At 42.1% G+C, this 13890-nt stretch overlaps 1 protein-coding gene across 1 annotated transcript in view; it reads right to left on the bottom strand.

Moving 5' to 3' along the window:
- OVCH2 (ovochymase 2) overlaps positions 1 to 13523 on the bottom strand; it is a 15922-nt gene extending 2399 nt beyond the window's left edge. The window contains exons 1-12 of the mRNA XM_007108123.2: positions 13436 to 13523; positions 11205 to 11314; positions 9452 to 9543; positions 7811 to 7983; positions 7363 to 7458; positions 6985 to 7136; positions 6153 to 6342; positions 5004 to 5027; positions 3199 to 3289; positions 2948 to 3072; positions 2038 to 2178; positions 1529 to 1659 (exon numbers count right to left, since the gene is read on the bottom strand). Of these exons, the coding sequence (XP_007108185.1) occupies positions 1529 to 1659; positions 2038 to 2178; positions 2948 to 3072; positions 3199 to 3289; positions 5004 to 5027; positions 6153 to 6342; positions 6985 to 7136; positions 7363 to 7458; positions 7811 to 7983; positions 9452 to 9543; positions 11205 to 11314; positions 13436 to 13523 (1413 nt within the window). The remainder of the gene's footprint in view (positions 1 to 1528; positions 1660 to 2037; positions 2179 to 2947; positions 3073 to 3198; positions 3290 to 5003; positions 5028 to 6152; positions 6343 to 6984; positions 7137 to 7362; positions 7459 to 7810; positions 7984 to 9451; positions 9544 to 11204; positions 11315 to 13435) is intronic.
- Positions 13524 to 13890: the final 367 nt, after the last annotated feature.

The following is a 13890-nucleotide window of genomic DNA, read 5'->3' on the forward strand; positions in this document are numbered from 1 at the left end:
TTTTTTTTGCGGTACGCGGACCTCTCACTGCTGTGGCCTCTCCCGTTGCAGAGCACAGGCTCCGGACGCGCAGGCTCAGCGGCCATGGCTCATGGGGCCCAGCCGCTCCGCAGCATGTGGGATCTTCCCGGACCGGGGCACGAACCCGTGTCCCCTGCATCGGCAGGTGGACTCTCAACCACTGCGCCACCAGGGAAGCCCTCTTTATTTTATTTTTTTAAAAAGTTTTGTCTTTTTACTTTGTTAACATTTAAAAGCACATTTGAATAGAACAAAAGGTTTCAGAGCTGTACAATGGTTTCTCTGCGGAAAGAAGAGAGAAAAGGAGGAAGGAGATCAAGATCCATCAAGAGAGAGAGAGAGGGGGCTTCCCTGGTGGCGCAGTGGTTGAGAATCCGCCTGCCGATGCAGGGGACACGGGTTCGTGCCCCGGTCCGGGAAGATCCCACATGCCACGGAGCGGCTGGGCCCGTGAGCCATGGCCGCTGGGCCTGTGCGTCCGGAGCCTGTGCTCCGCAACGGGAAAGGCCACAACAGTGAGAGGCCCACGTACCAGAAAAAAAAAAAAAAAAAAAAAAAAAGAGAGAGAGAGAATGGAAGGAAGGAAGGAAGGGAGGGAGGGAGTCCTCCTTCTCTTTAAACTCTAACTTGGTGTGGGAAATCCAACCTATTGGCCATACCTTTTTGTTTGTTTGTTTATTTTGTTTTGTGTTTTGAATTAAAGGCTTCATTCTCTGGACTATCATAACACTGCACCAATTTGGTTCTATTCCTGGGTCTCAGATCTCTTTTGGCCTCTTAAATATACAAGAACTTTGAGGTCTTGTTCACCCTTACTCCTTACCCGTTATTTTATAGTTTACTTTGTCTCCTTCATATACTCTCTTGCTTTCAATTATTATTTTAAGAGAAAGACTTCTAAATAATGCCTAATTCCAACCTCACCCTGACTGCAGTGTCATCTACCTGAAGGCATTTCGGCAGATGGCCCACTAGTGTTAACTGAACAAACACACAAACGGCCACAAACACCGCAAATCAAAGGCTGAATACACTCTGTATCCTGACATTCAAAGCCCTCCATACTTTGATCTCAGCCTTGCCTTCCACCACTCCACCTGCTATACCTTATGCCAGTCCCTGAAACTGTTCTGCACTGCACTTTTGTTATCCACTTCCCACAAATTGTTTTGTTAGCAGTTTAATAAGGAAGAAATGCTTGTTTCTAGAAAGGACTAGACACTGATGAAACAAGTTACCTGGTACAAAGATTAAGGCCACATTTCAACAAAATGTAAAGCACACAGTTGCCACCTAGTGGTAAGTGTGGGTAGTTACAGTAGAGAATAGGCTAGTGTGCTGGTCAACAAGTATCAATATTTATCAAGAACCTTGTGTGCCAGGTGCTAGGTTCTAGGTACTAGGGATACAGCAGCAGATACATCAGATAAAACCTCTGCCCTCATGGTGTTTATGTAAACGATTCTCTGGAGATCCTCAGCAAAGTAAGGGTAACCAGGGTCAGTACCTTAACTAGGTGATGTTTGGGGGCTTGAAAAACCCAGTTGCAGCTGGCCATGTTGCTGTAGTCTTCGGGATAGTGAAGACTCTGTATGAGGCCTTCTTCAAAAAGGATAGTTAAGGAGCTGCAGCCTGAATCTGCAACACAAGGGAGAACGTCCAAACAATGGCATCACCATGCACAGAGGGATCCTCTTTGTTTTCCCCCTTGTGTCCCCCACAAGTGATGCCTGAACTGACTCTAAAGGCAGAGCCATCAAGAAGGGGGAGGTCTGCGCACTGGTTCTCGAGAACTCATCAGGCCCTCTCAGCTCACTTGGGTATGCAACAAACACGCTTTAGCAGGACTGCAGAAGGAGCCCCTGCACCCTGCATCTCACTTGCCTTGAGCGCCTCTCTGCTAATGGAGCTCAGTGGGCCTTGGGTGGGGGGCTCTCTACTCCTCATCTAATTCCTATGGGTCCTCAATTTCTGCAAAAGGAATGCACAGCGTGTGATAAGAGTAAACGGTTTTACCCGGAAGGTAGTTTGGTTTAAGAGCTTTATATGTGAGATTAAATCCAACAGCATAATCTGTGGCATCAGAGATGAACCTCAGCCTTATAGCGTTGGAGCCAACAAGAACCGATGAAGCCAGGCTGTCTCCACAGAATTTCCCTGCAACATAAGAATGAAGAGTTTTGGTTCAGAGCCTAGAAAACAGCACCCATTGAAAGACTTATGGGGAACTGAACTATCATGACAGTGCAGGCTTGTCTAAATCAGCGTTTCTCAACCTCAGCACTACTGACGTTTTGAACTGGAACGTTCTTGGCGTTCAGGCTGTTCTGCACATTGTAGGATGTTTTGCAGCAATCCTGGCCTCTACCCACTGGGTGCCAGTAACATTCCCTCTCGTTGTGACAACCAAAAATGCTTCTAAGACATTGCTAAGTGTCTCCTGGGGGAGGGAGGGGGTGGGCAAAATCATCTGCAGTTTAGAACCACAGAAACACTCCTCCATTTTTGTTTCTTGTATAAGTAACCTTTATCTCCTACTCGTGGTTATCTGTTGGTATCTTCCTTCTGAACTGGACGAGGCAGGTAAAGGTCATTTTCATGCTTAGGAGAGCAGCATTCTGCCCGGGAGGCCCCAAGAGGCACTGCTATATGTCTACATTTTACTCCTGATGGGCTCCAGGTCTGGCAAATGAGTCTAGGAAGCCTGTTTCCATGGGCAGCAGATGCTGTAAGTGAATTGCCCTGTGGCCCTTACAGCCCTCACACAGGCTCAGAGTTTGTTCCTTTCCACTGTCAATTCTAAGTCTCAACATTGGAGACAGGAAGTGCGGTACTTCTAGATGCCTCAGGGCCAGACATATTGTAACCAGGCCCCATTAAGTCCTCCTAGCACTAGTGCCATTTGACAATGTGAAAATCCACTCACCAATAAGTGTGTCTTCTAAAGAATATATTGACAGGTGATTGTGGTGACAAGACTCTGCATCGAAGTGGGAAAAATTGAGGAGCACGTGCATTCCCTCTGGTACAAACAGGGTCCAGACACACAGTCTGAAGGTAGATACGTTGAGAGGGTATTATTTCTAGATGGAAAGCGACTGTCACAGTCCAATGAGTGGGGCAGCGTCAAACTGGAGGTGGGCGTCAAGGGCAGGGGAGGCAGCGGGGGCTACTCACTGCTTGCTCTCATAATACAGGAAGGGGCTTTCTGGGAAGTGCAGCTCCCCTTCTGATGCTCTGATCACACGGTCCTGCTCACTGCATGAGGCTGGGAGGGGAAGTCGTGAGCATCAGAGCTAACAGTGATGGCTATCCACAAGAGCCCTTTCCCTCCAGAACCTGTACAGACACTGGGACCTCCTGGTTCTTCTTCACACACGCTTCCTTTCTCCACGAAATCTTTTCCTATCTTGGCTTCTATGATGCCTTCTTTTTTGTTTCTTGTAGATCCTGCCTAACCTTGAGATTCTATGATTTCTTCTTCCTTACTCTTCTTTCTTTGACCCCATAATTCCACTCTATAGAGGCAGGTATTTCCTAGGTTCTATTCTTAGTTTTCATTTCTCTCTACACGAGCCCTCTGATCCATTTCATTCACACCATCAGTTTCAACTATTATCTCTACCTGAACTTCTGATTTTTTCAACCATCTCCTAGATATCTCCCCTGAAACTTAACATGCTACAAAAGGACTTCCTCTCAGTCTCCAAAACTGCTTCCACTTCTGATTTGATTAACTTATGTGCCCTTTTCTTAGCTTTCCATGCTCAGAACTTTGGTGTCATCCTTCATTCCTTCCCTCCCTCACCGCTCTTAACCTTAGTGACTATCCTGGCCTAATTCATCCTGTTTCTATGCCCTCCTTTTCATTCTCTGGCCATTGCCCTCATTCAAGCATTATATTCTTGTCTCTTGAACTAATGCATAATCTCGTAAATCCACCTTGAATTATTGATATTTTCCTCTCCTATTTATCCCCTATGTGCAGTTCTTCTAGCACTAAAGTATAGCTCTAATCTGTTTATCTAATTAGTCAGCTTCCTATTACTCAATAAAGTCTAAATTTTCTTGAGTGGTGTTCAAAGTTTCCATACTTTGTTCTCAGGTTACCTGTTTAATCTTCTCCCTCATAAAAACTCATCACATAGCCTACACTTCAACTGCTTTGATTGACTTACAGGGTCTCTATTACATCCTAAATTTTCATATCTCCATATTTTAGTATCCATCTTCTGATAAGGATGATTCCTTGAGCTGGAATACTTTTCTTTACCTATATCCCATTTCCACCTGACAAAATCCTACTCATCCTTTGTTCTTTAAGGTTCAGCTTAAAAGATGTCTGTGCTCCAAAGCCTCCCTTGTCTTTTTTCTTCCCCCAGCTAGAAGCAGCCACTCACTCCTCTGAGCTCTCAGGGTACTCTTTTTCCACTTTGCTCTTTGGAGATAGCTCCACAGACTCACAGAACCACTGAAGATTTGAGCTAAAGATGCCTTTGAGACCACCTGGTCCAAACTCTTTCCTTTTTGGATGAGGAAACTCAGGTTCAGAGGTAGGAAGGAGCCTGCCCAAAGTCACAGAGTGAATTCATTTCAGACCTGCAATGTAACCCTGGGGGTGAGTCCCCTATTCTTTCAGGACAAGGTGTGTAGCTTCCGGACCACAGCTGCCATGCCCTACACCTCCTCCCTTGTGTCTTGGATCCAAATCTAGGATTTGCCAACTGTTTGCTGAATTGAACTGGAGCTCTGGATTGACAAGTGAACTCGGGGGGAATGTGGCGCTCCTGCTGGGTGAAGGGATGAATTCACCCTCCCTGGCTGGGGATGAATGGCTGTGGGTGCTCCTAGTGATGGTTTTATGCCTAGTGATTATGGAGAGCTCTTGCAGAGGAAGACTTTTGATTATAAAGGAACCGATATTCAGAAATCCTAGAGATTAATTCATGCTCCTGGAAGAACAGGCTACAAGAAATACCCACCTCTGGAGTGCTTTCTCAGCTTCCCTGGGAAAGAAAAAGAAAGATGCAATTTGAGGTTGTGATATCCTGAACAATATTTCAAGAAGTTAGCATCTCCCTGGCTCAAAAGTGCAGAGGTTTTTAAGTCAATTTGCAACTAATGAAAATATAATCCGTGGAAAGAACAGAAGGGATAAATTGACAAAGCAGCAAAGTGGCCTTTGTGCTTTAAGAAGATGATTTCACTCTCTTTATTAAGTGGGCTGCTTAGCTTGGGGATTACACAAAGCAAGAAGAGGTCATCTGGTTTACCCCTCTAATTTTTCATGAAAAGGGAGGCTGGAGATGGAAATAACACACCCACGACTGCTGGATAGCTACAAGTTGAACTGAGGACTCCGAAACCTGCTAGTGTACCATATACTTGAACACAAACCCAGGTTCTTCCTGAACTAATTTGAATTAACCCCTTTGGGAAAGAACAGAAGTCCTATTTTAGGCTGGAAGCCCCCAGTTAAGAAAACAATTAAGTTGGATTTGGAGGCAAAAATGAAGTTTCAATTAACTCATTGGTGAATCTGGTAGAAGGATGTATATAGACCCTGGCCTTTTCAGACTTACGGTACCTGGCTCTATGCCAGGCCTTCTCAACCACAACATTACTAACATATGGGACTAAATCATTCTTTGCTGTGGGAGGGGGGGCTGTCCTGTGCACTGTAGGATGCTTAGCAGCATCCATAGCCCCTACCCGCTAGATGCCAGTGGCACCCCTGTCCCGTTGTGACAACCAAAAATGCCTCCAGACATTGTCCCCTGGGGGGCAAAATTTCCCCTCATCGATAACCACTGATCCATGCTATAGCTTGCTAAATCTTGCTAGCAGAGTTGAGAAGTAAGTGGTGAAACATATCACCGGCTGAGACAGTTTCAATTAGAGGCAAATTTGACAAAGTCTAGGATGGATGTATTCAAGTTTCATTGAATATTTGTACACTGTACCACACATCATAGTTTACCCTTGTTTTAGACTCAGTAAATACCATAGTCCTTATGTGAGACACTAAGAACAGAAGCAGAGGTTGTCTGCTCAGTGGTCCTGACTTGTCTAGACTCTGCTGATGCTCTCTCTTTCCCTAGCTTCTTGACCTTATGTTCTGGCTTGATTACCAATTTGGATGTGTTTGTGGATCCAGGGAAGCACTTTAGTAAGATCTGTGAAGATCCCAGGGGATCCTTGATCATCTTTCTGCAGATTATTTCTCCAACCTCGACCACAGCCCAAACCCCAGGAAGTCACACCAGCCAGAGTCCAAGTCCCTTTCTTATTCCGGCACATGAGGGAACCTCCTGAGTCTCCCTGTAGGGAGAAAAGATCTCTGTTACTGTCATTGTCAGTGTCTGTGCCCCACAAAGGTGCTAGATGAGGATTAATGAATTTCTTCTCTTCTAATACTCTGGACTCAGGGGCCTGGGAGGATAGGCAAGCACAATTCACAGTCAATCCTCAAATACCACTGGAGCCTCTAGCAGGTCCACCTCCTTCTTCCCCATCCTACGCTTTCATCAAATATCAGATTGTTTCCTTCTCCTGTCTCATCTTACAGACTCAGAAAAGTCTTGTCCAGTAGTCAAATCAACCTCAAGTTTGGTCAGCAGGAAGGATGGAGGGAAAGAGAAAGCTCCCATTATACACAAACTGGAAATCTCTAAGTAGGAAAGAATCACCTATCCTTCAGGGCCGGAGTACCCTAGTTCATTATTGGCATCATCTCCATTATTTGGTCTTTTGGAAAGAGCAGAAGACCTCCTCTGAAAGCACAGTCTCTGCTAAAAACAGGTTGTTTAAACTGTCCTCTATTTTGACTTGACCTCCCTTTTCAGTCCTGATCCTTCTTTCCCGAGTCCAGGCTTGCCTACAGCCTTCTTTCAGCCCCTCATCTGATGACAAAGCTGAGGGAAGCCCTGCCTGGGACCTGTCAGCCCAACCATTCCTGCCTACCTGACATGCATCTCTTCCTCCATCTGGAAAGCCTGTGCAGAGAAAGGTCCGCCCACTAATGGGTTTATGTAAGGTCAACAGAGCTGTAATACACTCATCCTGGGTCAAAATGGGCAGGTTCACTTCCTGCAAGACTTGTGGGACGACGCCATCTAGAAAACATAGAAATAAGGACCCCAGCAAGGCACTCTTTCACCCTTTCTGCATTGAAGATGCCCCATTCAGACTTGTGTCTTTTGGAAAGATTTGAATTTCGAAGTACAATGTGATAGTCTCTATTTTTAAAATGTCTACACAACTGTCTTTTTAAAATAGATTAAAAATTCTCTTTTCTGATTACCAACCAGAAAGTTCTGATATGAGCGTATGAGTTCTTACCTTCATTCAAGCGGCCCCAGCCTGTGGTTGTACAAATAAATCCAGGCTCAAATTGTTCCCCTGGCTCTGGAAGACACATGGGTCCCACAGACTGGTCTGAAGAAAACAGCAAGGCAGGGCTTGTTTCATTCATGGAGGAGAGGATACCATAAGCCACTCACCAACTGGCATCTAGGTGGTTTCCCAAAGACCTTGTGATATCTCTGTTTAGCGCCTCCAGGGGTTACTTGTGAAACAAAGTAACTGACTCCACATAATCCTATATCTAAAGCCACAAGCAAAGAGGGTTTCAGGTAGGGGAACCTCCAGCTCAAATTCCTATCTCAAAGTCCATGATCCAGAATTCTTGGGCATATGCTGCATAACTTATACTGTAGGAAATGTGCTATGGAACAGAAGTTCTGGAGCACATGGGGTAGACAATTCAGAGTAAGCTTCAAATGTTTACCAAAATGGAAAGCTCCAGCCATCTTCAAAAGAGCAATATCATAATCCATTGGTTTCTTGGTAGAGAAATATGGGTGTATGATGATGGTTTCAATGGTGAGGGTTTGCTCTCCTGGCTCTCTATAGCTCAAGTCATATTCTCCAGCAGTAACGTTGAAAGTTGATGCAACATTTCTATGAGGAGGAAAGAGTAAAACGGATGGATTTCACTGAACCTCTGAGTACAATTGCAGTGGTTGACAAAATGACCTCTTCAAAATGACATGGATAGATAATGTAGGTGTGAAGCTGCTGAACAGAGAAAGTGAGAATGATTCCAAATGTAGAGGTTCCCAATGTGAGTGAGGGACTAGTAAAAAGTGGCCTCATATGGAGCCAATCATATGATAAACTGAATACCTTGCAATGTTATTTGTTAAATGCCTAAGGGTGTACACACTATAATTCAGTGGTCTAAAGCTATATTCAGCTACCCCAGATGGTTGGCCTGGCCTCAATATCAGTGAGATCCTTTGGGAGTTTCTGGTGATTCCCATGAAGTATGCTGCTTTAATGTCAGAGATCTAATGCATAATGCATACCAGGAAAGACGTAATAGCACCGTAACTCTGATGTTCCAGAGAGTACGCACACTCAGGGCTTTGGGACTGATTACAGCAATGGGAAGTGGGGATCTTCCCCTACTTCCTTTATGCTTGTAATTTAGAGATCTAGCATGACACAGGAAACACCATTCTATTCCTCTTCTACCTGCAGCAAAGTTATCTGAAAGGAACTTGAGGATGCACTGAGGTGGATTAAGAGCTTTGGGCTTGCCATCTCTGGGGATCTAGAAGAGATGATTTTATACAAAATTGGAAAAGACATCATTTTCTCTTGGTATATTTCCCTGGCTCTTGGCTATATTAAATACCAAACCTAATACATAGCAACTCTCTAGCCTAACCACCTGCCACACTGCAGTGAAATTATCAGTTGACTCTTTTTTAGACTATCAGCTCTCGGGGGGCAGGAATCATATCTTAGTTATTTTTGTATCTTTGATACCCACTAGTGTCCAGCACTAAGTAAATATCCAGGAGATGTTTGTGGAGAAAGAGGGCAAATAGGGGGACATAATCTTCATTGCAGCTTTATGAATATCAAGAGCACTGGCCAACAGTAGAACATTTGAAGCATACAAGAAAATGGATAAAAGATGGAAATTGTTAGAGTGAAGTTCAGAGAGGCAGGATCAATAGGAAAGAAGACACAGGAGCCTTCTTCATGTTTTACTGTCCTCCCTTTGTTTTCTTTTATCCATTTATTAAGATGCATAATGAACTGGATGATTTTTTTTTCACTGAAATTTAAGAAAACTAGGAGAGAACTTTCAGAACTCTATCTTTGTGATGCTTTTTTTCTCACTTGGATGTTATTAACTTTATTAACTTCTAGCCCATTTTAAATAAGAAATGAATGTTTTCTACCAAGTTGTGTACCCTCTGACAATGACCTTGAGCCCTGTTTGTATTATGCAATTAACATGTTCTCCCCTAAAGCATACATCACACCATTCCATATTTTAATAGAGTTATTGCTGCTGATTCCCAGGGAGAAGAAGGGTAATCTGAACTTCATCAATGGGCTGGGCTTTCCCTACCTGTTTGCAACACAGTGAGCAGCTGTGATCACCCACTCTGGAGAGATGATGGTCCCACCACAGACATGCTTCTGCCTTCGTTTCAAAGACACCTGAATTGCAAAGACCTTAAATAGGAGCAAGTTAATGCCCTGGGATCCCCCCAAACCTGGAGACTGAGCATATTCTGAAAAAGAGACCCAGATATCTTACTCATAAATATCAGAAATAATCGACTGTGAAGTGGTAAACCAATCACACTATAGCTCAGAAAGAAAAGCAATGCTAGAACCAGAATATTCCTACCGCTGGCCCACAGGAGAGGTAGTTAACTTGAGATGATTGGTTATAAGGTTTTAGTAAGTTGGTAATAAAAATTGTGGGTATTTATTTATTTATATGATAATGTTTACCATCTGTTACTCTAACAATATGAATAATATCTGTGAATGAAGAGAAAGAAAAAGAAGCATAAGATACAGAACAGACCAGATGAAGAAGTTTGGGATAAAGACAAGGTGAGGGCTAAGGGAGTCTTCCAAAGTCTGTTCCAATTCCCCTAAGCCTCTTAGAGAAAGAGTCTGGATTTACAACTTTCTTATAGTTTTTAACTATTTGACCTCTACAACTGCTTCAAGCTTATTTTTTAATCTGTCTCTACAATAGATTTTCTATCTTTGACTTGTCCTGTTTATGATGTTTGGCTTGACTCCAACATGACTTATAGGGTACAAGCAAATACTTTTAATTCCACTGTTTAAATTAGAAAATAAGCAATTTATTAGAATTGTCTCTTTTTTGACCAAAAATTATTCAATGAGCAATTGAAAAAAAATTAATACAGAGAAAAGGCTAAGAACAGAATAAAGCACAAGTAAGTAAAAGTCAATGAGTCATCCCTGACTATGATTTGAATATGGACTTCTGAATTGACTAGCCAACCAACTGACCAAGTAAGAATTTGATCAATCAACTCTTCAAACCAGGTAATTAATTCATCAGTTAATCAAATGACAATGATTCAGCCATTCCATCATCCCACTGAACACAGACTCAATCAACCAATCGTTACCAAATATCCACTGATCTAAAAGTTAATATGACTGACTGACTCAAGAGAAGTAAAAATAAAGAGCTATTGTTCTACCTACAAAATGAAGAGGCAAGAATATAGCATGGCTCCCAGGGTAAAGAAAATTGGGAGACTTTCAAAGACAATAAATGCCATAGGCTAAGGGCAGAAGCACAAAGGCATTTCTATGGCATAGGAGGAACAGGAAATTAGATTGAGACAGAATTCTTAGGACACTAACTACTAAGGAGGCAGTACTCTTGATTATTCCCTGAAGGGTCCTATGGTATAGGTATGAATCTTATATCCTAAACATAAAGTAGACCTATGGCTACACCTTCCCTCATCATCTTTAACTATAACAAGATAAGTATGTTTTAAATATATTTATTGACTCAGAAAATTATTTTTTAAATTATAAATTTGAAGTGGGATTTTTGTATTAGGGACTGAAAGTTTGGGATGGCATTTCCAAATTTTGGAGCAAGCCAATAGCGCTTGTAACTATTCTGAACACACCTTTTCTAGAAGTCAACTGATGGACTGATATCAGGAGTGTCTTGGATCCTTGTACTAATTCATGAGATCTTTGGTGATGAACTAAACAGAATAGAGCATACTGATGAGCAGCATGGGTTCTGAGAGATCCAATCCTGAGACAGCTCATAATCCAACCACAGGAGAATGTTCCCTGAGACTCACCTGCCAAGGGTAGGAACCCTTTTCCACTTGTCTTCCCCCAACAATGCGACTGAAAATGTTAAGGTAATTCAAAGGCCGTGACTTAACCAGACTCTGCCCACAAGGGGGAGCTAGGGGGAAAAAAGACAATAATTTAGTGATTAGATAACTCTTAGGACTGAGGGGTACAGGAAACTCTTCTGAGCAAGAAATACTATAAGACATGGAGCATGTGGCAATACTATAAAATGGCTTTAAGTTATTTGTGGAATTTGCTGTGATTTGCAGTACAAGGGATTGTTCCACTTTTTCACATAGGACGTGCATATCATGAAAAGATCTACTTTTCTGACATGAAGATTTAGGGCCTCAGAGGTAGATCTCCGCTGGGTTAGCACGAATAGAGTCCCCTTTTGATACTGAGCCATCTGACCCCTTCGAGGCTCCTCACAGCACTCTGTGCTTCTGTGACATTTATCACATGCTGTTATGGTTATCTTTCAACCCCACTAGACTGTGAGCTCCTAAGAAATAGGAATTTAACCTTGAAATATCTGTATCTACAGTATCTAGTGCAGTTCCCGATTCATGGAAGTTGCTCAATTAATTGGTTGAATGGGTAATACTATAGTCTGCCTTAGATTGTAATTGTGTTTGCATCTTTTCCTCTGCTTGACCCAAGAGACTAAGTCTGAGATCATGGTCAGTGGTGCCTGGCACACAGTCAAATATTGGATTTAATTTGCTATGAGTGGAAAGTATCAGGTTGTTCAATTATAGTGGAGTAGAGGGAAGACAGTGTCCTGATTCACACACCAGAATGGCGTTAGGGTACAAGGGTTGCTAGGTAATGGGAGAAAAAACTCTTTCCTTTTTGTGGAAAAGATCTTATCCTTGAAAAAGTTGCATTTACTTATTTATTATCAATATTTGTTCTGCTTTTTTTGTTTGTTTTGTTTTGTTTGTTTGTTTTTGACTCTTCAGCTAAGAGATGGGCTAGATTAAGATGCTGAAGACTGCCTGGTAATTTAAGGATGGTCCATGTTCTGTCCCTACTGCAGGTCCTTCTTTTCTACATGCTCTCTAGGAGGGCCTAGCATGCCCTGTCTCATAATCACCCCACTTCTTTACATAGTTGAATTCTCTAATCCCTATTCTTCAGCTTGGAGATCACTTCAACTGAGAACTCTTCCTTGATTTCGTCAAACTGTGTTAAGTGTTTCTCCCCTGTAGTTCCTCTCCCCTCTTATAGTTTCTGCCATGCAGTATTATGATAGTGAATTGTTTGTCTCCTTCATTGTACTATGAAGTACTTGAGGAAAAAAAAAACCTACGTTTTATTCATCTCTGTATTTCCAAGGGTTAGCACATTCCTAGCATACAGTAGACACTTATAAAAGTTGGAAGGAAGAACAAATGATTTTTCTTGAAAATATATCCTTGAAAGCATAGCTATTTAGATTAATATGTTAAAATATACAAAACTCTTTCAAATAACTTCTCATTTAAGCCCCATTCTCTGCCTTTGAATCAAGCACTATTACCCCCACATTACTGACGGGAAAATGAAGAATCAAAGAGATACACAGCTAATTAATGACAAAGCATGGATGTAACATTGTCTTTTGATTCTGAACCCAATACAGGCATAATATTGAATCAAAGCTTATTTTCTAGCTGTTTCTGTTGACTGAATCATAAATACCTTAGACAGAAAATTTAGTATTTCCTGAACTAATTGAAGCAAAGATAGAAAACATGATAATTCTTGAGGCTGGTACAAATCTGACTGTGAAGAAGCCTGCCAAGAACTGTTCTCAGATTATGTTACTTGAGGAAAAAAAGACCATTTATATATATATAAATAATAGACTACATGAAACATGCTTTGTATTTCCCAGCAATATAATTTTTTTAAAGATTACAAATGCTTCCAAATTTATGCTGATTTCCAGAATTTGCTCCATGAAAGGAGATGCGATTGTGGAATGTGTCCAAATAAGTGAACAATTCCAGTTTTCTCCAGGTCAGTGCAACTTGTCCAAGTTGTATTCCATTAATGTTCTATTCAGTTTAATATGATGGTTGCAGGAGAGAAGTCCAAATTAATTACATGAAAACTAATTAGATCTCCAAAATATATTTGTCTCTCCTGTTCTCCCAAAGGAATATGGAGTGGAACTGTGAGAGCCATTGCCAGCAAAGTTTATTTCTTCAGATAAAGGTGGTTACAGAGATCATTTGGAACTTACCTTTGGGGAGAGAGAGAGTTGCAGATTTACTCTGTTCCAAACAGATCATTCCAAGCAGTAAAATGAGCTTATTCTTGCTCATATGCATTTTGAAACTCAAGAGTTTTTCCCTGGAATTTTAGAGAGACTAAAGAGAACCAAAATAGAAAGCTTTGTGAGAGCAGCAATATACCAACTTAAAAGAAAGTTACTCATTAACCAAGACACGAGGCATTCAACCATGTCCATATGATGTTTCTGAATGTGGTTTCTTGCAAAGATCTTTGCAAGATGTGAGGAGTCAACCACAGAAGCATAGTCTTGCTCAAGCAATAGTACATGTCCCATTACACCCACATCCATTCGTTGCTTCCCCCAGAGTCTATCTGGCTAGCCAAGTGGCTGGTGCCTAAGGCTTCCATTTGCAAACATTACTTGCTTCTTGTGACAAGTTTCCACTTTCTACAAGAGGACTG

The sequence above is a fragment of the Physeter macrocephalus genome, chromosome 16 (assembly GCF_002837175.3).
Source record: "Physeter macrocephalus isolate SW-GA chromosome 16, ASM283717v5, whole genome shotgun sequence".
NCBI classification, from domain to species: domain Eukaryota; kingdom Metazoa; phylum Chordata; class Mammalia; order Artiodactyla; family Physeteridae; genus Physeter; species Physeter macrocephalus.